Source organism: Protopterus annectens, chromosome 6.part0 (genome assembly GCF_019279795.1).
Source record: "Protopterus annectens isolate FY-2018-M chromosome 6.part0, PAN1.0, whole genome shotgun sequence".
Classification (NCBI taxonomy): Eukaryota; Metazoa; Chordata; order Ceratodontiformes; family Protopteridae; genus Protopterus; species Protopterus annectens.
In genome coordinates, this window is record NC_056737.1 from 1,331,137,874 (window position 1) to 1,331,159,376 (window position 21,503).

Below are 21,503 nucleotides of genomic sequence, written 5' to 3' on the forward strand. Positions count from 1 at the left end.
GTCCTTCCCATGTGAGACAGTAAGGTACCATTACTGGCTTCACCAGCCACACTGTATACACCTCCTGGTTGACTGCCCCTTTTGGTCTTACATGTGACCTCCATCACACTGCACCAAAGGGGCATATGCAGTTGGCAGGGAGCCAAACTCCTCCCTCCCAGGATAGACACTGCCCATCCTCCCTGCCAACGTATCATTTGCCCAAGCCACTCGTCAAACGCAGGTCACTGGCATTGTAGTAAGTGCTTTATCCCTGTCTTCTACCACACTGACTATGATCCAGTAAGAAACATTTCTGATAGTTCTCATTAATTGCCTCTTTTCAGTACTTGGTTACTGTCTGACTGATTCAGATTTATGCTCTCTTTGATGAGTTTTCTCTTTAAATTTGCAGTTAGCATATACCGGTATCTGTAATAACTCTGTAAACCAACCTGTTTTGACTTAATAACAACATTTAAAGTTTTATTATTGCCTATAATTTACCAGGAGGCACCAAAGTTCTGTTTGGCCTGGGTACTGAACTGCCGATCCTTCACTATGAAAAGTAACATGCCTGCTGTCTTCTTCACTTACCTCTGTGTATGAGATGCTCTGTATCCATTTCCTTGTTTCCTAATTCCATACCTCTGCTGATGGTTTTACTGTAACTTCTAGCCGTTTTCTTTCTACTCATCTGCATGCTTTTCTTTTGTAACATCTTTGACAGCTGTATTTTCCTAAACTTTTTCTTTATAGTTCTGTTGCATATTATAAACAAAAGTCCCACCATGAACTAGTCATTTCTTCTCATTTTAGTAGCCCCTGCTATGTGCTTCTCCACTTTCTTTCCTCCTTCAGGTACAAATTACTTGTAGACATTTTAATGGAAGGTAATTAATAAATCTGATTGCCACAATTGTTTTCTGCGATTCTGTATACTGACTTGCTAAAACATTGCAGTAATAAACGAGGAACAGTTAATGAAATGAAATAGTGACTTTGAGGAAGAGAATCGCGTATGGTGGGATGTCATTCCAAAGTGCCCCTGAGTACTGTAAGGTAGCTTGAACTACTGGAGATTTACTGTTTGTCAAAGGAGTCAGTAGCCAATGAATAGTAGTTGTCAGAAGAGGAGCTAATGGGGCGAGGAAGGACGTCACTTAAAAGTATCACTAGATAAACATAATCTGATGCAATAAATGAGGTATTACATAAAATGTGGGATTATAAAATGTATAGCTTTGCAAAACTTTAAAATCACAAGTGTGTTACTAGAAAATGTGATGTTGATGTAATTATTTCTCTGCGTCTTTTGCAAGAAATTTCGAAGACGAGTGCAAGAGTCTACACAAGTCCTAAGAGAACTGGAAATCTCCCTGCGAACCAATCATATTGGGTGAGTAATATTAAACTGTGAGCCACGTTCTGTATGAATTGTCATAATTATGAAAATATATTCTTTGCATACTGGTGACTAATGTGCCTGATGAAGGGGAGAGGAGGTTCTGTCAGTCAGGTTGCCAAGGGTGGCTGCAGCAGTGACGTCCTACCTTCAGCCAGACTGAATAGTGATGACAAAGAATATGCCGGAGAAAGAGAGGGCTGAATGCAAAAATATGTCATCCTCTCATGAAAAAGGTGACCTGTTCTTCACTCTGAGTAACTTCCCTAAGTAGAAACCTCACAATATGTTGTTCTCAAAGCACCAAAGAAGAGGGGCTTGCTGCTTGGAAATTTCTGCTGCACATTTATCCAGAAGCAAGGAGGAAGAGAGGAACCAGAAAAATGGCAGATGCAGGCATCTGTTATGACATCTTTACCCAGAGAACTTTCATAGTGAGCAAATGCCACACCACACCTTCTCTCCTCCCCTCAGAAAAATTGATGCGGAAAATGAGTAACATTCATATTTGTGCAGCTTGATTGTGAAACTTTTTTCCTTGCCATAAAACTTTTTTTTGTCAGATTTTGCAAGATGATAACTGTATACGTTTCAGATAAAGTGTGTTTTCAATGCAAGCTTTTTTGTGACCATCTGGGCTATCATCCTATAGTTAAAGAGAGAGTTAATATCTTTTCTCCTTTAATCCAGGATTTGTGCTCAGAGACTGAGCCTTATTTTAATGGCAGTACTCTGTGTTCCATAAAAACAGGATAATGGGAAACAGAAGGTTACCTAAGAGGTGAGCAGGATGCAAATCTACTTAGTTAGAAGAGCTGCACATTTTAGGGTCCTACAGTGACATGTGACTTTAAGTTTTCACACTGATCTCTAGGGCCTGCATAGGATATGACTAGCTTTAGTCCAGCACTGGAGATGTGAATGAAAACCTGCTGTAGACACTGAGCTGGACAGCTACAGTTCATGGTTGTTCACCTTGAATGCATCAATTCATCATGTGAAGGGCAGTAAGGGTCCTTCTGCCCATTTGTGACTTTTCCATTTTTAGATGGATATTTAATATAGCTAGCCATATGCTGTGGAGAATCGCAGCATCCATGCTGTGCCTCTTACCAGAGGTATATTTTTGGGGGTGCAACCAGACAGCCAATCTTGGAAGAAGATTACTCCTCTGACATGTTTTTGAAATCTTCAGTTCCCTCAGATGTCTATAAAGAATGGAGGCCTGAGATTAGGCAAGGTCTGTTAAACTTCACAAGGATGGTATTTGCTGTTATGTTACACTGCTGAAAAGCTAGGATGATCTCAGCTAACTGAGCATCCTAGGGACAAAGGGATCTAGGATCAGTAAGGCAGGTTTACACACATACTGCTTTGTCAGGTTCTCACTATTAACTTATGCGGCCAGTTTTTATCACTAACTGTGCCATTTTTTGTTAAATTTGTTAATTTATTTGTTAATTATTTGCTAATTATTGGTATATAACTAATTTCTTTACTAACTTGCTTTGTGCATTGATGATTAATACGTGTTCAATTTGATTGATTAGCACTGTCCATTTGAATGTATGGAGCTTTTCTCCCCAGGCATCCACTGAAAATGGGCCTCATGCCCAGTCGGACATTACCCGGTAAACAAATAAAATAAATAAATAAATAATGTTTAGCAGATGATGCTGAAGAAGCTATATGTATCGCTGCATAATCCAAGAGCCTAGCAGTCGGTAATTCTTAGATATGGTGCTGGCTCCTAAAATGGGTTGTAGATCATAGCTGTTTTTTAACCGTGAACACTACTAATATAAATAACACTGTTTTTTATTCAAAACATAAAGATACAATGAAGACAGAAATATTCATTTTATTAAGTGCACAGGGTGTAGTTTGACGGCAGTAGGTTTTGTGTTACAGCCACAATGCAAAATGTTTAGTAATACTGCTGTTATACCACAATACAACAGGTGCAGTACACCCACTGCACAAAATCTGTACAATTAATATGGCCGTATTTCTTGCTAGTGAGGCCCAAACTAACCAGTTAAATTCAGCACCGACCAGTATCAGCCAAGCGAATGATGAATACTGTACTTGAAAAAAGTAAGCACTCAGATGAAGTATTTTTTTTCTTTCACCATTTACTCTTTCACATTTGGATTACCCAGAATCTGTGGATAGAGGGATAAATACCTGAATAGAACTCAGATTTCCTGCATTCATTTCCTGACATGGATGTTAGAAGAACTGGCTAAGGGTAGAGGATTGATGAGATTGTGCTTTCTTGCCTCTGTCTCGCCAAAGGGGTGCGACATGCATGTCTGAAGTGCAGATTACATTTTGAATCTCTGGTGGAGACTGGGGGTCAATTGAGGCACTTATATTTAAGGGGACAGGACTGACTAAGGCATTATTCCCCATGAAAGTGAGAGATATACATTCATAGATACTTACTGCACACCACTCCATGGGTCACAAGTGGGTACATGCAGTCAGGAAAACATATGGGTGGGTTTAAAAAATACTGATGCCCTTTTGATGATGGCACTGCTCCCATTACTTGCCCCTCACCCCTAAAGGAACGACTGATCTGTAGGGCTCTTCCATTTGTGGAGTAAATGTGCCAATAGAGCATACTGGAAAGAGGCTTGATGGGCAAGGGATTATCAATAAGGGGAAAAAAAAGATAAATCTGACTAAAGTATAGATAGCTATGACATAAAGTCTTCAGAAAACAAAACTTCAGAAAGTTGATACAGCATTTAAAACATTATATAAAAATGTATAACACTTTGAACAGGGTATGATTCTTGCGCTAGCTGTAACAGTGAAGCATGTGTCGTATAACTCTTATTATGGTTATTTGCTGCAGGGAGCTGAAGAAACTTCTTCATTGTTGCATGTGATGCATCCATGTACAGTTCATTATATCTCACTCAATGCTCCTAGTTCTTATATAAATACATAATAAACACCTGGAGGCTGGGCACTGTGCATGTTCCCTTAGAACACCCCTTATCATGTGGACTAGCATATAGCTTTGGTGCAGACCCAGATTTGCTGACCTGTACAACTGACCTTCATTTTTTGCAAATCAATCTAAGTAATTGCATTGTTAGCCCATTCAACTGTTCAAAGAAGGTCTCTATTTTTATTTGTGTGACAAGGTAATCAGAATCAGGGCTGGCCCTAAGTGAAAAGACTCCATGTCACCGTTCCATTCCGTACTGTACATCCCATCCTGGCCTACTCACACTGTCCATATTTTTTTTTCTTTTGCTGAGTTATTCATTAGTTCATTTCTTCATTCATTCAACATGTCCTATCTAAGCAAAGCTGAACTCTGATAACTATAGAGGAAACAACTGCATTAAGCTGGGGGTCTGGGGGCCATGAGACCTCCAGAAACTGTGGGGGTTCTAGATGCCCTGAGGTGCCTTTTAGATTTTTTTAAAATAACCTTTTCATCCAGCGATTGCCTGAACAAAACCCACAATCAAAGAAAGAAATCTAGCCTTACTCTTCAGCTTTTGTTTTTTTTTTCCCCGGCATCCTTTCTGCACACATCTTAACTGAGCAAAACTGCACATTAATAACTTCAGTGGAAATAATTATATTAAGCTGGGGAAGGCATGAGTTTTCTAGATGCTCTAAGATGCATTTTAGAGTCTTTCAAACAACCTTTTCATCCAATAACTGCCTGAAAAAAAATAGAATCAAAGAAGGATATTTCTAATTATTCCACAACTCTTTTTTCCCTGCATCATTTCTGCACAAGACCTCACTTTAATAAATGCAGTGGAAATAACCGTATTAAGCTGGAGAAGTTAGAGTGAGCAAGGCCCCTAGTAGCCATGAGGTTTCTAGATGCTCTAAGATGCATTTTAGAATTTTTTAAACAATCTTTTCATCCACTGATAGCCTGAATGAAAACCACAATTAAGAAAACTGTTCAACTTTGCTTTTCCCCGCATCCTTTCAACACATCCTAACTGACCCAAAGCTACCCCTGTAATAACTAAATTATGGGGGGGGGGTTATAGATGCTCTGAGATGCATGTTAAGAGTTTTTCCAATCTTTTGATCCACTGATGGACTGAACAAAAATTATGCGTATGGAAAAGAAGGTCAGTCTTACTTTTTTTCTTAATTTCAAGGAAGAAATAAGTTGCATCCAACCTTTCTTGCTCAAAGCTGACCAAACACCAGTTTGTAATAAAATGAGAAGACAAATGCTTTTGAGGATACATATATCATATCTTGGTGTAGTATCTGATGCCCTACCCCCCACACCTCCAAATAGGTAGTCACTTTCTATGTACAGGTTCGTAGGTAATACTAGGCTATCTGCCCTTCAGGCCATTTTAAGCCTAGCCCATTTCCCTTCAGCAGTGAGAACCAAACACTATACCTTATGTCTGTGAAGTAAATACCTTAGTCATCATGCCCAACTATCCCCTTCTTGTGTTAAACTGGAATTAAAATTAAGGCATAAATGCCCACAGTCATATTTCAAATTGCTGCTGTCATATATATATATATATATATACACACACACACACACACACACACACACACACACACACACACACACACACACACACACACACACACATTGCCTCCTTACCCCTTCTCCCAAAAGAAAGACACCTTCTCTGTACTCTCTAAAGTCAGAAAGGGACAAAACTGAAAAAAATATAGTACCACGTATTTACTGACAGCAAAGACTCTCCTAACTGTTTGACATCCCAGGCAACAGTAAGTAATCATGAAAAGCTATGCATAGCCATGGTCTACATCCCACCAGTCTATGGTCTACATCCCACCAGTATATCTTGCATAGCAAACAAGCTTCTTCACTACTTAATAGCTAACATTCCCTCAAAAATGTAGGTAGGTAAAATACCTGCCTAATACCCATCATCTCTTGCAGGCAATAATATCACACAAATCTTCAAGAAGTCCTTCGGAAACCATAACTATAACATCATTCAGAGGAAAGCCAGTTGCTTTCAGAACTCCACTATTTCAAAGTAGTAAACCCTACTTCAGCACTACATCTTTCCACCTGTAGATTATAGCACCTTTCCTATGACTGATCTTATTGCCCAAGTAAAGGCTAACCTTTCCATTGAATAGCAGCTATTACTGCACTAAGATAATAAAACCTATAATTTTTCATTCTCCACACTTGTGAATGTCATTCTTTAATTTAGACATAACCCTAAGTCACTCATCAATCACTATACTTTCCTTTACAAGGTCTCATATGTTCAGTGATAGATTTATGACCCAACCCTTAACTCATTACATCCGAGTGATGCCTCCAGGTGTTTCTGCATTTGCCTCCTACTGATGCCTCTAGGTGTCAAATATTGCTTGGTCATGTTTTCACTAATAATTCCAAACCACATTACATACCAATGTATCAAAAAAATTCATTTTAAAACGTACACAATGGTAAACACAAATGTATTAATATTTGGTCTCTGTCTAGTTTGGGTAAAGGGATATTAACTGCTGTTCATATAGTATTTATTTATTTATATTGTCATAAACGTCATGTTTTTCTAAATATTTCAGCAACCAAGTAGCACAGATAGAACTGCTTAGTTTCATATGAAAGCTGTCAGCTGGACAAACAAAATGCTGCTGACAGTTTGTGGTTGATGAGATATTCTAAGTTGTTTACAAAATATTGGAAATTTAATAGTTAGTGTTTATTGTAAACAACGTATAAAATCAAGTTTAAGACCTAGAACCTAAAGAAAACTACTATAAAAATAGTTTGTGCTGAAGAGCTTGCCATTTGCACTTATTTAGTTATTCTTACTGCTCCAGAGATATGATAATTTGTTTGAAATGTGAGGACATAATTTGATTCTAGCAAAAAGCTTAGCCTCCACCCACTGGACGTTACAATGCAAACTTCCAGAGCTCCATTGACAGAATGAGTTAAATATCTTATTTTCAAGCGTTAACAGAAAATGGGCCTCATTCATATCCCAGGATGCCTCCTAACTAGCCTGAAATATAGCCTAACAGGGCTACTGGTCTCACTATTCAAACACTTCCACCACATAGGCTTCATGCCATGTGATAAGAAGACTGCAACCGTCAACTTTCTGCACAAAGGCAGACCATCAACAGATCCTGGGAACTACAGACCCATTAGTCAACTCTTGCTATATGCAAAACCATGGAAAGAATTACCATGGAAATGATTAACAATGACATAAGAAACCTTCAGACACTGGACCTAACCCAGTTTGGTTTTGTCAAAGGCAAGTCATGCCTACTGAGCCTGGTGGATGTCTTTGAGAAGGTCACCAAGGCAATGGATGAGGGCAGAATGGTGCATACTGCATACCTTGACCTAGGCAAAGCATTTGATACAATACCCCACTTGGGCAGTATAAATGCACTCATGGAATTAGGCACAAGGAGTATGTAACTCACTAGATAGCCAGTTGGCTCAAAGACAGGACCCAGGAAGTTGGGATTGGAGAGGCCACCTCCACGAAGAGGCTGGACAACCGTGGAATCCCTCGGGACTTTCTGCTGGGTCCCCCCATCTTTGGCATCTGTTTTTCAGCAGTCAAGGCCAATGTCAAGGGCCTCTGGCTTACCAATTTGCAGATGATTGCAAGCTGGGAAGAATCATAGAACCCCACCCCCTCCCCAAGATACTAACATCTTACTGGAAGGTCTAACACAAAGAATTAACTAGTGCCAAAGCAATGGCTTACAACTTACTGCCAAAAAATGCATACAGGAAGTCAGCCACCCAGGGCAGCCACCTCATTGATAATACACCCCTCAAAGTAGACACATTAATCAGGTATTTGAGGATTCATGTAGATAGTAACCTGGTTTTTGAGCAATATGTGTCTAATGTTGTAAGAAAATCATTCAATGTCACTCAACGTATAAGTGAAGGCACAGCATCTAGGGCCCGGGAAGTCATACTGCCACTGTACTCAGCCATCTTCAGCCCCATTACTGAGTATAACACCTCCTTTAGTATGTATCTGATCAGGCACATGCAACTCTTGTAATGTCCACAGAGGTTCCACACAAAAGAATACGGGACATAAACACAATGTCCTATGCAAATCATCTTAAAGCTCTATTTCTGTATTTCTACAGACTAGTGAGAAGCTATTAATGCCTGGCATGCAGGGCTTCCTTGGATCCCACTCTGATGACCATTTTGTATATCTGCAAAATGAACAGCACCAGCACTACTAGATCTAAGGATTTAAACTTTGCTTACAACTTAAATAGGATATGTTTGAGGGACAGGTCTGTATCTCAGGGAATCCCCATTCTTTGGAATAGGCTTCCCTTCCATGTAAAGCAGAACCCTTCCCTAACCCTATTCAAGCTCAACCTGGACCAGTGGATCGAAACCGGAAGTTCACCTCTGGTATAACACCAAAGTCGCTTATGGACATAGGCAGCCATTAAGTCATGCCATAACTAACATACACCCCTTAAATAACCTTAAGGCACACTATCTTGTGGAATGCATTGGGTAGCATGGTTAGGCTTATAAAGGCCCCAGTAGTTGATAGCTGAGTATACACCTATATACACCTATGTACCTGTGCCACTGGAAGTGTGACTCATGGTTTAGTTGTAATCAGGACAAATTGTCTGAAAGGTCAAATGGCCTACTTCAAACTTGGTTTTTCTATATGCTTACTCCTGGAGTATATGTAACCCATCTAAGCAACAACAAACCATATATTTTGATGAATAATGGCTATATTGCACAAGACCACAGAGAAAACAGCATTTTCTAGTAGACCATAAATCTTACATTATCCTTTAAAAAAATTTGTCCACCTGGGTAAGATTACACCTACTCTGTCCCAGTAAAACTTCTTGGGTATCAGGCACCATATTCCAGTCCCCCGAAATCAGTAGCATACCTTTATAGAAAACCATAATGCTCAAAGAAAGCCACAATCTTTGACTTTACTAATTTAATTCCAAAGACCTCAATTCTAGGAAACACGTAAACTGATACTAATATTCTTTATTACTTAGCTAAGTATCCTTCCCATTAACAGAATAACATTCCCATATTCGGATAATTGAGTGGGGTTTGTAGTAAATTATTACATGGAATGTTTGAAAGCTGTATTCAGCTAAAGATATAAAAAGTGTTGTCTGTAGGAATGATCCCAACCACTCATACACCACTGATGTCACAGAACCTGCAAGAGATGCACTTACATAGCCAAACTGGAAGCAAAGCTCTCTCCACCCAAGATTGTGCTAGTCAGTCAAGAGGAGAGAAGGTTAACACCCGCACTACACCTCAAGCAAGACATAGCCCTTCTAAACCCACCCCACCAACACCTTCACATACCAACACTAAACCCTCATATGCTGAGGCCCTTAACAGTAACCTGCCCAGGCAACACAGACCTCTGAAGCTGAAATGCAAACAAACACCAATCACAACCAAAGTGTCACATAGCTCACAACACCAGTGTGCCACCCAACAACAGCCCCTAAGGCAAGGCAACGTACCCAACACTTTAGTCATAGGTGACTCTGTAGTCAGGCACACTGATGTCCCACTCACCAGGCTGAACAAGGAGAAAATTAAAGTCAGCTGCCAGGATCAGCCACATAACACATGCACTCAAGTCACTCCAAAAGTACAAATATGACTTTGTCATTGTCCATGCTGGAGCGAATGACTTCAGACGTACCTACAAAGAGCTCTCGGATCTTGTGGCCCAGGTAGGTGTGACCCTTGCCCTGAGTACCATCCTGCCTTCGCCCAGAATGATACCACAGTACAAGTGCAAAATGATTGACTTCAACAATTGGCTAAGCTTCTGGTGTCATTCAAAGGGGATCCAATGTCTATCTGCCTGGGACGACATGATCGACAGACTATGATGCTTTGCCAGAGATGGTCTGCACCTGTTGCCCCTGGGATTCAGGTTACTGGCTAAGGCTCTTGCCACCCCTATGGTGCCTTTTTTAAGCAAAGTTCAAAGGACAGAAACCACCACCATAACAGGTACAAGCTTGCAAAATTTGAAGGTAATGCTACTCGATGCTAGAAGTCTAAACCTCAAAATGCACTCTCTCGAGGCACTCCTAAAAATGGAGAACATTGATATCTGTTCAATAACTGAGACCTGGTTCAAGGCTCCAGAGAGAACCCCTGCAATACCAGGCTGCAACTCTTACCACACTTTTCTGCCACCAAACCAGGACCGAAACTCTAAAGGTGGAGGAGTGTCCATATTCACCAAGGATATTCACACCACCAGGCTAGTTGCCCAATACAATACGTCTGAAATCCTTCAGGTGCAACTAACACTAGGTAAGACTGCAATCCAAATTGTAGCTTGCTACAGACCCCCCACCATGCCCCAAGATTCTCACTACACCTTTCTAAACATACTGGAAAATATTAAGATACAAACAAACACCCTAATACTGGGAGATTTTAACTACCCTGCCATTAACTGGGAAAACTACTTATGTACCAACACCTTTGCCCAACGGTTCTTGGAATTTATAAATTCCAATGCCCAGGAACAACTAATCCATAGTCCCACCAGGAGCTCCAATATCCTAGACCTGGCCATTACCAACATGGGAAATCGATGCTCCACATCTATGGTCACCCCCTCGTTGGTCAGGTCTGACCATAAGCGAATCACCCTTGACATCCACATCACTCCCCCACCCGCAAGTAAGGAAACCTCCGTAAAAAACCTCTCCAAAGCCAACTTCATGCTACTCAAGTCAGAAGTGAAAAACGTCATGACATCCATGCAGACAGGAACTGAAAGTTCGACTGCTGAATCCTACACTAAGGCACTGTATGAGCACATTCACTCGTGCATGAATCGTGCCATCCCAAATAGAACCAAGACGCTCTCCTCCAAAAAAGGAAGCCAATCTGGTGGTCCCCTGCCATAAATAAACTTTACAACAAAAGGAAGAAACTATTGCGGAAAAGAGGAAAATCCCAGGATGCAAAAACTCCTTTACCAGCCTCAATAAGAAGCTGAAATCCCTCATAAAATCCTCCAAAGCTAGTTACGAAAATAAAATTGCCAAAGATTCCAAAGACAACCACAAGGCATTCTGTAGCTATGTCAAGAATCTAAATGGCAATGCTCAGGTCTGCTGTGAGCTACAACAGAATGGAATTAAATATACTGATCCCAAGGATATTGGCAATATCCTGGCAGGTCGATTCAATGCCAAGTTCACCCCCCTCTCACCCCTAAAGGCCCCATCTCAATACCGAAAGATTGTCAAATTCCAGTAACAATAGCCACACAGGTAAAAACTGCACTCTCCAAAGCTAAGAATACAGTATCCATGGGACCAGACGACATCCCGGGCTGTGTACTACATGAACTACAAAATGAACTGGCACCTCACTTAAGTGTCATGTTTAATCATACCGTCACCTCAGGCTTCGTGCCCACTGAGGCACAGCTACAGTTATCCCACTCCACAAGGGGGGATCCACCTTGGATCCTGGGAACTACTGCCCCATCAGTCTGATGAGCCTGATCTGCAAGCCCATGGAACGTATTATCATGGAACTTATAAACTAAGATATTGACAACCTTCAAACACTGGACCCCACCCAGTTTGGGTTCGTGAAGGGCCGATCTTGTCTCCTGAACCTGATTGACTTCTTCAAATCAGTCTCCAGAGCTGTGGACGAGGGTAAAGGCAGTCCACACAACCTATCTGGACCTCACCAAGGCCTTTAACACCATCCCCCACTCTGGAATCATAGATAAACTTACTAAGCTGGGCATTAATCCCTACATCACTCAATGGGTTGCCAACTGACTTACTGACAGAACCCACACTGTAAAAGTAGCCAACTCCAAATCCAGCTCCAGACAAGTGACAAGTGGAGTACCTCAGGGTTCAGTCCTGGGACTGCTCTTGTTTGGCATCTACTTCTCTGAAGTGCAGGCCAACACTAAGGGACTCTGGCTAACAAAGTTTGCAGATGACTGCAAACTGGGAGCCATTATTGAATCCCCAGATGATGTGGATATTCTACAAAAGGGCCTTACAGAAACCGATGCTTGGTGCCAGAGCCATGAGCTCAAGCTCAATGCCAAGAAATGTATAGTTATCCCCTTTGGGAAAAAAAATGTACCCATGAATTACCACATAGGTGGCAGTACACTAAACACTGAAAGTGTGATAAGAGACTTAGGGACACAGGTGGACAGTGGTCTCACCTTCGATAACCACATCACCACAACAGTCAGGAAATCCTTCTGACACAACTCATCACTAATGGCTTTTCATCCAGAAAAAAGGAGGTCATTGTCCCACTGTACTCATCCCTCATTAGACCCATTATAGAATACAACGCCCCGTTTGTTATGTACCTCTCAAGACATCTGCAACAACTGGAAAGGCTGCAGAAATACCTCACTAAAAGAATCACAGGCCTAAAGTAGATGCCCTATGCTGACCATCTAAAAAAACTCCAGCTATACTCTGTCGCATATCGTTTACTCAGAGGAGATCTCTGCTTAACATACAAGGCCATGTCAAACATGCTACACTTAAAGAAATCCCAATCCCTCAGAGCCACATGCTCCAGGGATCTAAATCTTGTCATCACAATGACAAAACATGCTGGATATGTAGGTTCCTGACCCAGAGACTCCCCAGACTCTGGAACAGACTGCCTATACATGTCAAGCAGAGCGCCTCTTTGACCCTCTTCAGAAGGAACCTTGACGATTGGATGGGAGATAGGAAATTCACCCCGGGGATCACATCAGTCGCCCTGCTAGACAGGAGTCCAGGGAAGTAAATATTATGGGAAGAAATAGCCAGGGAATTGTTATGGCTAGGCTTGTATAGACCCTAGGGCTGATAGCCTAGTACCAACCTATGAACCTAACACTGTACACCTCCTGCTTGTAGTAACTGTCTCTTCAGTTATTACATCTTCAGAGAAAGGAGATAAACCCCCACCCCTGCAGTCACCCTGAGCTTCAATAAAAAAATTCAAGGAACTGATGCAGTCAGGCAAGACTGTGTCAGCCAAATGACAGACTCTGTTTTCAGATTTCATTGATGTATGCAGTGGTGGTGCTGCGGTAGTGTTGTCACCTCACAGTAAGACGTTGTCCTATTCGATTCTTAGCTAGAGCATCTTCTGTGTGGAAACATGAGTGAATGGGCGTACCTTCGTTGAAGGTTGTGTGTCAGGGCTGGCAACTTGGCACGTAAAAACTACTGCCAATCATTAGAGGACCAGAGTTCTGCTGTGGTGACCCCTAACTGGGAAATGCCGAAAGACACAACAACAACAACATTGATTTATACGATCGAAGAGTTTATAAGGCAGAGTCAGTCTGTGAACCATGATTACTTTGTCAGTATCTATCTTCACACTGCATCACCTCCTATTCCAAGAGGGAAAGCAAATCAGTGACAGGATGAGTTTACAAGTACTCATCCAATCATCAGGGTTTGCCTTGAAGGGAATGAGGGTATCACCTTGTTTCTTATGTAATGAAAGGTTATTCCAAAAGGAGCGGGGTATCACTTTATTTCATATGTAATGGAAGGTTATTCCAAAGGGAGCAGGGGTATCCCTTTATTTTATATGTAATGTAAAGTTATTCCAAAGGGAGTGAGGGTATTACTTTGTTTCTTGTATAATAGAAGGTTATTCCGCAGATGAGGGAAGCCCTGAGTAATAAATGTACCCCTCCTGTGTGTCATTTCTTTCTTTCTTTTGTTGCTGATTATTAGCTACTTGAACAGCGAAGGCGGAACAAGCAAGCAAATGAAACAAACCAGTAGAAAAGGATGTCCAGCAGCCACAAGCAAAATTCTTTAACATAAGACAGTTTATTATAAAAACTCCACACGTTTTCGTCACCCTTATAGAGTAACTTCCTCAGAAGTAACACAAAACAACTACAATGTTGCTACTTATTTTTTAAAAAGGCCGGCATATGATGTCATGTGATTGCATCGGCCAATCAGTATATATAGAATTAAAAAAATTATAAAGAAACAAACCCCAAATAAATCACTAGAACTGGATAAAACACTAAATGCAAAAAGTGCCAACAGTACATTAAAGTAGTAAATTCATAATAAAATTATTAAATATCAACACCGACAATAATGTACGAGACAAATTACATTTTAAAAATGGAAATAGATAAAACCACATTAATGCAAGTGTCTTGTGCATAAAAACCCATATGGGTAACCTGTGTGTGAGTGGTAATACATCCTACACTGGCTCAAAAAATATAGGTGTATACCAGACCAAATTTAAAATTTTTAAATTCGCACATATAAAACTCACCGTATAAAAAGGACATCAACAACCAAATATAGTAAGTAAACATCAAAAGTATCACCTAAATTTATATAAACTAACCATAATATGTTTTAAGTATAATTAGTTAAAAATAAATAAGAAAACTACGTCAACAGAATAGTCTGTTGATTCATCTCATAAGACTTTTTAGTTTCAATAGGCAAACGATGTTACAATTATCATTCAAACCAGGATGAGTAAAGGCATCCAAAGCTAGCTGCCATTCTAGTTCACGAACCTCAAGAAGTAAGGAATTAGGACCCCCCATAATATCAGGCAATAGTTGGTGTATTGCTTGGAAATAAAATGTGTGGCCATTATTTAGATGGATATGTTTGGCAAGAGAATTTTAGTTTTTATTTTTAGCTATAGCATAAATGTGCTCGTAAATTCTTTCATGAAACTTCTGGTCAGTTTTACCTATGTAGAACGCCGGACAGTTGTTATAGCTTGCTAAGTAAATAATACCCTTAGATTCACAATTTAGTTTGTGTTTAATAGAGTACCTACAATTTTTTCCAACCTCGAATGAACTCCCTATTCTAATAAATTTGCACATTTTACAAGCCCCACATGTAAAGGTGCCATTTAATCTTGTGTTAGATCTCTTATTTTTACTTTCAAGTAGACTTTTCAGGTTAGCACCTCTTCTATAGACAACTTTAGGATAGTGGCCAAGTCTGTCCACTAACCAGTTGTCCTTATGTAAAAAGTACCAGTTCTTATACAAAATTAATTTAACCTGATCACTACCATTATTGAAAGTAATAATAAAACACACATTATAAGAATGGCACTGGTTGGTCTGGGTATCCGTACTTTTGTTTTTTCACAAATCGTCATATCATTATTGGTGATGGTTGTCTGGAATTCACTGCTTACTAAAAGAGCTAAAGGGACCTCAAATGGTACAATTTGGCTAGTGTCTGTCGAGGTTAGAAGTGGAGTAAAAATTCCACTATTACGTTTATATGTTACTTCCTTGATTAATTCATCTATTAGGGGAATAGGGTAACCCCGGTTGAAAAACATGTCTTTCAATAAATAACATTCAGCTATAAAATCGCAATCAAGTGAACACATTCTTGCAGCCCTAATAAGTTGACCTTTAATTATAGATTGTTTCTGTCTAATGGAATGGGCACTGGTATAATGTAAAAAAAGAGTTACAATAAGAAGGTTTCCTGTAAATAGTAGAGCAAAACCTCTTGTTGGCTAAATCTTTAGTAAGTTTGACATCCAAATAGTCTATTGAAACAGTGTCAAATTTATAAGTGAACTTGAAAAACGTAGTAGTAGAATTCAAATAATCAACAAGTGATGAAGCTTCATTCACATCACCTCTGAAAATAATAAAAATATCATCTAAAAATCTCATATAATAAACAAGAGAAGTTGTAATATCAGGTTTATCAAATATGAATAACTTTTCCCAATAAGCCGTAAAGAGGTTTGCTAAACTAGCACCACACGGGGATCCCATGGCTACCCCGTGTTTTTGTAAATAATATTCTCCATTAAACAAGAAAAAGTTGTACGTCAATATAATATCAAGGAGCTCTGTAACTAAATCAATATCCCTTGCTGGTGCATTTTTGTTTTTCAACAGTAGAGCGATCCATTCTACTGCTTCTAGATGGGGAATAGAAGTATATAAATCGACCACATCAATAGTAAGAAAATTATTTTTCTGGTTAAAGTCCAAGCTATTTAGCTTCTGTAAAAATGACCAGGAGTCTTTACATACCTGTGGTACAGCTTTCAAATATTTTTGTAATATGGAATCAACCAATTTCGCACAAGGATAATGAGGGTATCACTTTGTTTCTTATGTAATGGAAGATTATTCCAAAAGGAGCGGGGGTATCACTTTGTTTTATATGTAATGGAAGGTTATTCCAAAGGGAGCAGGGGTATTTGGGTGAGTTTTATATGTGCGAATTTAAAATTTGGTCTGGTATACACCTATATTTTTTTGAGCCAGTGTAGGATGTATTACCACTCATACACGGGTTACCCATATGAGTTTTTATGCACGAGACACTTGCATTAATGCGGTTTTATCTATTTCCATTTTTAAAATGCAATTTGTCTCGTACATTATTGTCTGTGTTGATATTTAATAATTTTATTATGTATTTACTACTTTAATGTACTGTTGGCACTTTTTGCATTTTGTGTTTTATCCAGTTCTAGTGATTTATTTGGGGTTTGTTTCTTTAAAAATGTTTTAATTCTGTTTATACTGATTGGCCGATGCAATCACATGACATCAGATGCCAGCCTTTTTAAAAAATAAGTAGCAACATTGTAGTTGTTTTGTGTTACTTCTGAGGAAGTTACTCTATAAGGGTGATGAAAACGTGTGGAGTTTTTATAATAAACTGTCTTACGTTAAAGAATTTTGCTTGTGGCTGCTGGACATCCTTTTCTACTGGTTTGTTTCATTTGATTATTAGCGACTTCCATTTCCTCTCCTTGTTCACCAGTCTACCAGACCTGTCTTAGCCTATGCTAGATTCAACCCTACCCATGTCTAGGGCTAGTAAGGAGATTGAGAGTTCTGGTGCACTCATACTGCAGGGAACCCACCTTCCACCTTTCAGCAGCCAAACTGACCTCAGCATAACCTGAAAGGTTCAGCTCCTCTTTGTTCTACCTTTTAGTGAAGCATGTGTTAGTCTGTAACTATTCCCTGCTGTATTATTTGTTCTTTGTAAGTCCACCTGCACATCTCCATATCAGACACCCCCCCATTTTCCCAAGTTACTCCAGCAATCTTACCAGATTCTCTTACCGTCAACTCCACTCTCATCTTCCTATCATACCTGTCTTCTACTCCTAGTCCTCCTAGGTCCCTGTCTGCCTCCCCACTTCCACAGACTTATTCTCATCCCTTAAACTAGCTTTGCTCTTCTAGCTCTACCTGCACTCACACTCACCTTCACACTCTCCCCTCCTGTACTTTGCAACAGCCATTTCAGCTTTCTCTGCTGAATAACACATTGTTTTTCATTTCTCTTGCTGCTCACTGTATACTGGCCCAGGCACATCCCCATCCCCCTGCACACTCTTGCTTCCTGCATACTCTGTCCTATCAGACTCTTCCCATTTCCACCAGCACCACTCCCACTCCAACACACCCACTTAACCTCCTTATCCCCACCCCCTGCTAACTCTCACCTTCTACACACTCTGTGCTATCAGACTCTTCCCCTTTCCTCCAGCACCCCCCACTCCAACACACCCATTTCTCTCCATCCTTCCTACACTCACTACTCCCCATTTCCTTAATCTATCATTACTCCTCCCATTGCTACACACACCTGCTATATTACTTGCAATCTTACTTTCCACCTCCCCACCCTTCTCACCTATAAGTATATAAGTATACTCACTCTCTTTCTCTCCACCTCCATAACTCAAATCCTCCTGTCTCACTTAACAGCACACCCACCGATATGCTTTATACTTCCTCCTCCTCATTACTTGTCCCCCTCATTATTTATCCCTTCTCTTTCTCCTCCTCCTTAGTTGTCCCCCTCATTATTTCCACCCTTCTCTTCTTCCTCCTCCTTACTTGTCCCCCTCATTCTTTCCTCCCTTCTCTTCTTCCTCCTCCTTACTTGTTCCCCTCATTCTTTCCTCCCTTCTCTTCTTCCTCCTCCTTACTTGTCCTCCTCATTCTTTCCTCCCTTCTCTTCTTCCTCCTCCTTACTTGTCACCCTCATTCTTTCCTCCTTTCTCTTCTTCCTCCTCCTTACTTGTCCCCCTCATTCTTTCCTCCCTTCTCTTCTTCCTCCTCCTTACTTGTCCCCCCTCATTCTTTCCTCCCTTCTCTTCTTCCTCCTCCTTACTTGTCCCCCTCATTCTTTCCTCCCTTCTCTTCTTCCTCCTCCTTACTTGTCCCCCTCATTCTTTCCTCCCTTCTCTTCTTCCTCCTCCTTACTTGCCCCCTCATTATTTCCTCCCTTCTCTTCCTACTCCTCCTCCTTACTTGTCCCCCTCATTATTTCCTCCCTTCTCTTCTTCCTCCTCCTTACTTGTCCCTCTCATTATTTCCTCCCTTCTCTTCCTCCTCCTCCTTACTTGTCCCCTCATTATTTCCTCCCTTCTCTTCCTCCTCCTCCTTACTTGTCCCCTCATTATTTATCCCTTCTCTTTCTCCTCCTCCTTAGTTGTCCCCCTCATTATTTCCTCCCTTCTCTTCTTCCTCCTCCTTACTTGTCCCTCTCATTATTTATCCCTTCTCTTTCTCCTCCTCCTTAGTTGTCCCCCTCATTATTTCCACCCTTCTCTTCTTCCTCCTCCTTACTTGTCCGCCTTATTCTTTCCTCCCTTCTCTTCTTCCTCCTCCTTACTTGTTCCCCTCATTCTTTCCTCCCTTCTCTTCTTCCTGCTCCTTACTTGTCCTCCTCATTCTTTCCTCCCTTCTCTTCTTCCTCCTCCTTACTTGTCACCCTCATTCTTTCCTCCTTTCTCTTCTTCCTCCTCCTTACTTGTCCCCCTCATTCTTTCCTCCCTTCTCTTCTTCCTCCTCCTTACTTGTCCCCCTCATTCTTTCCTCCCTTCTCTTCTTCCTCCTCCTTACTTGTCCCCCTCATTCTTTCCTCCCTTCTCTTCTTCCTCCTCCTTACTTGTCCCCCTCATTCTTTCCTCCCTTCTCTTCCTCCTCCTTACTTGCCCCTCATTATTTCCTCCTTCTCTTCCTACTCCTCCTCCTTACTTGTCCCCCTCATTATTTCCTCCCTTCTCTTCTTCCTCCTCCTTACTTGTCCCTCTCATTATTTCCTCCCTTCTCTTCCTCCTCCTTACTTGTCCATCTCATTATTTCCTTCCTTCTCTTCCTCCTCCTCCTTACTTGTCCCCCTCATTATTTCCTCCCTTCTCTTCCTCCTCCTCCTTACTTGTCCCCCTCATTATTTCCTCCCTTCTCTTCTTCCTTACTAGTCCCCCTCATTCTTTCATCCCTTCTCTTCTTCCTCCTCCTTACTTGTCCCCCCTCATTCTTTCCTCCCTTCTCTTCCTCCTCCTTACTTGTCCCCCTCATTCTTTCCTCCCTTCTCTTCTTCCTCCTCCTTACTTGTCCCCCTCATTCTTTCCTCCCTTCTTTTCCTCCTCGTCCTTACTTGTCCCCCTCATTATTTCATACCTTCTGCTACTGACCTGTAACTTAATCACTTTCCACACTCCTCTAATTCTGCCCCTCCTAGCTCTCCTATTTCCACTTACTGCCACACTCTCTCCAACATACATTACTCATTTCCAATAGCACCCTCACTTTTTGCCTCACCTGACCCCAGTCTTCCTAAAATCAAACTTCATTCCACAATTAGGTTCATAGATTATTACTAGGCTAACTGCCCTTGTGAGTCATTTTAAGCCTAGCCAATTATCCCTTTATCCCTTCTGAGACTCAAACCCTGCACCTTGTGTTTATAAGGTAAACACCTTAACCATTAGGCCACCCTCCCAACCCCAATCACCCACCCTTCAAAATAAAACAAAAAATAATCATCCCCCATCAAGTTTTCTCTCTTCTCCCTCACTCACTTAACACTCTTCTACTCTCTGGTGACATTCACCCTAACCCCAGCCCATCTAGTGCACCTACTCCCCCTTCCACTACTCTACAAACTCCCCTGGACACTCATTCCTCTCCCAAACATTGCTCTTTCTACTCTATCAACATTCACAGTATCCTTAATAAGATAACAGAATTTCACCCCTAGATATCTCAATACTCCCCTAAATAGTTACTCTCACAGAGACCTGGCTAAAGCTCCTGTATGCAATATTCTATGCCTGGACAGACCCCATAAGAAGGGAGGAAGTGTAGCAATTCTTTACTCTAACCTTCTAACCCTTACCCCCCCCACACACACACACCAAATCCTACTCCCTCCTTCCTCCCAGCTGAGCTCATAATAGCCAGTTTTAAACAATCACAAAACCATATCAATAGTTGCCATCTACATACCACCAGGTGATAACATACCCCTATTAGAACAGATTCTCAACTGGCTATCTGACCATATCCACAGTGAAACCATCATACTGGGTGACGTTAATATTAATTGGCTTACCCTTACCACTAACACCCCTATCTCCAGCATTAACCTTTTCGGTTTCACTTATCTCATCTCCTCTCCCACATTCCACAATAAATCCACAAATTCCAGTTCCATCATTGACTGGATTCTTGTTAGTAATCCCAACCTCTTTCCTCAAACTGAAACTCTACCTGACTCCATCAGCAACCATTGCCCAATACGTACCCTCCGACTCCCCCCCCACATCCCTTAACCCCATAAATTTAAAGAATGTCAGAAACTGTCCACCTTCAATCCTGATACTTTCAATAACTATCTCTCTGAAATAGACTAGTCCACCATCTTAACCTTACCCTTGACAATGCCGTATCATACTTTAACATCACCTTCCTCAACATACTCAACTCCCTTGCTCCTCCACGTACTGTTAGAGTCAGATCTCTCACCTCCCCCTGGCTCACGTACTCCTCTTGGACACTTATTCAAAAAAGAGAGACTGCCTGGAAACTTTGGTCCAAGACTAAATCACCCTCCCACTACCAAACCTACAGGGAACTCCGCAACCTCACTTAAAAACAAATTAATCATGATAAAAAGCATTTCACTGTTGCAGTCATTACATTTGGGTAATCTGCTGGCAGGTTGCCCTCAGTCAGCCTGAATATCAAAGTCTTGGGTCCTGCATCGGTTGCTG

General features: G+C 41.0%; 1 protein-coding gene across 1 annotated transcript in view; it reads left to right on the forward strand.

The window, feature by feature from the left end:
• Nucleotides 1–21,503, forward strand: part of FMNL2 (formin like 2) — a 1,741,163-nt gene that overhangs the window by 989,580 nt on the left and 730,080 nt on the right. Inside the window, exon 4 of the mRNA XM_044074902.1 lies at nucleotides 1,302–1,378. Coding sequence (XP_043930837.1) covers nucleotides 1,302–1,378 — 77 coding nt within the window. The remainder of the gene's footprint in view (nucleotides 1–1,301; nucleotides 1,379–21,503) is intronic.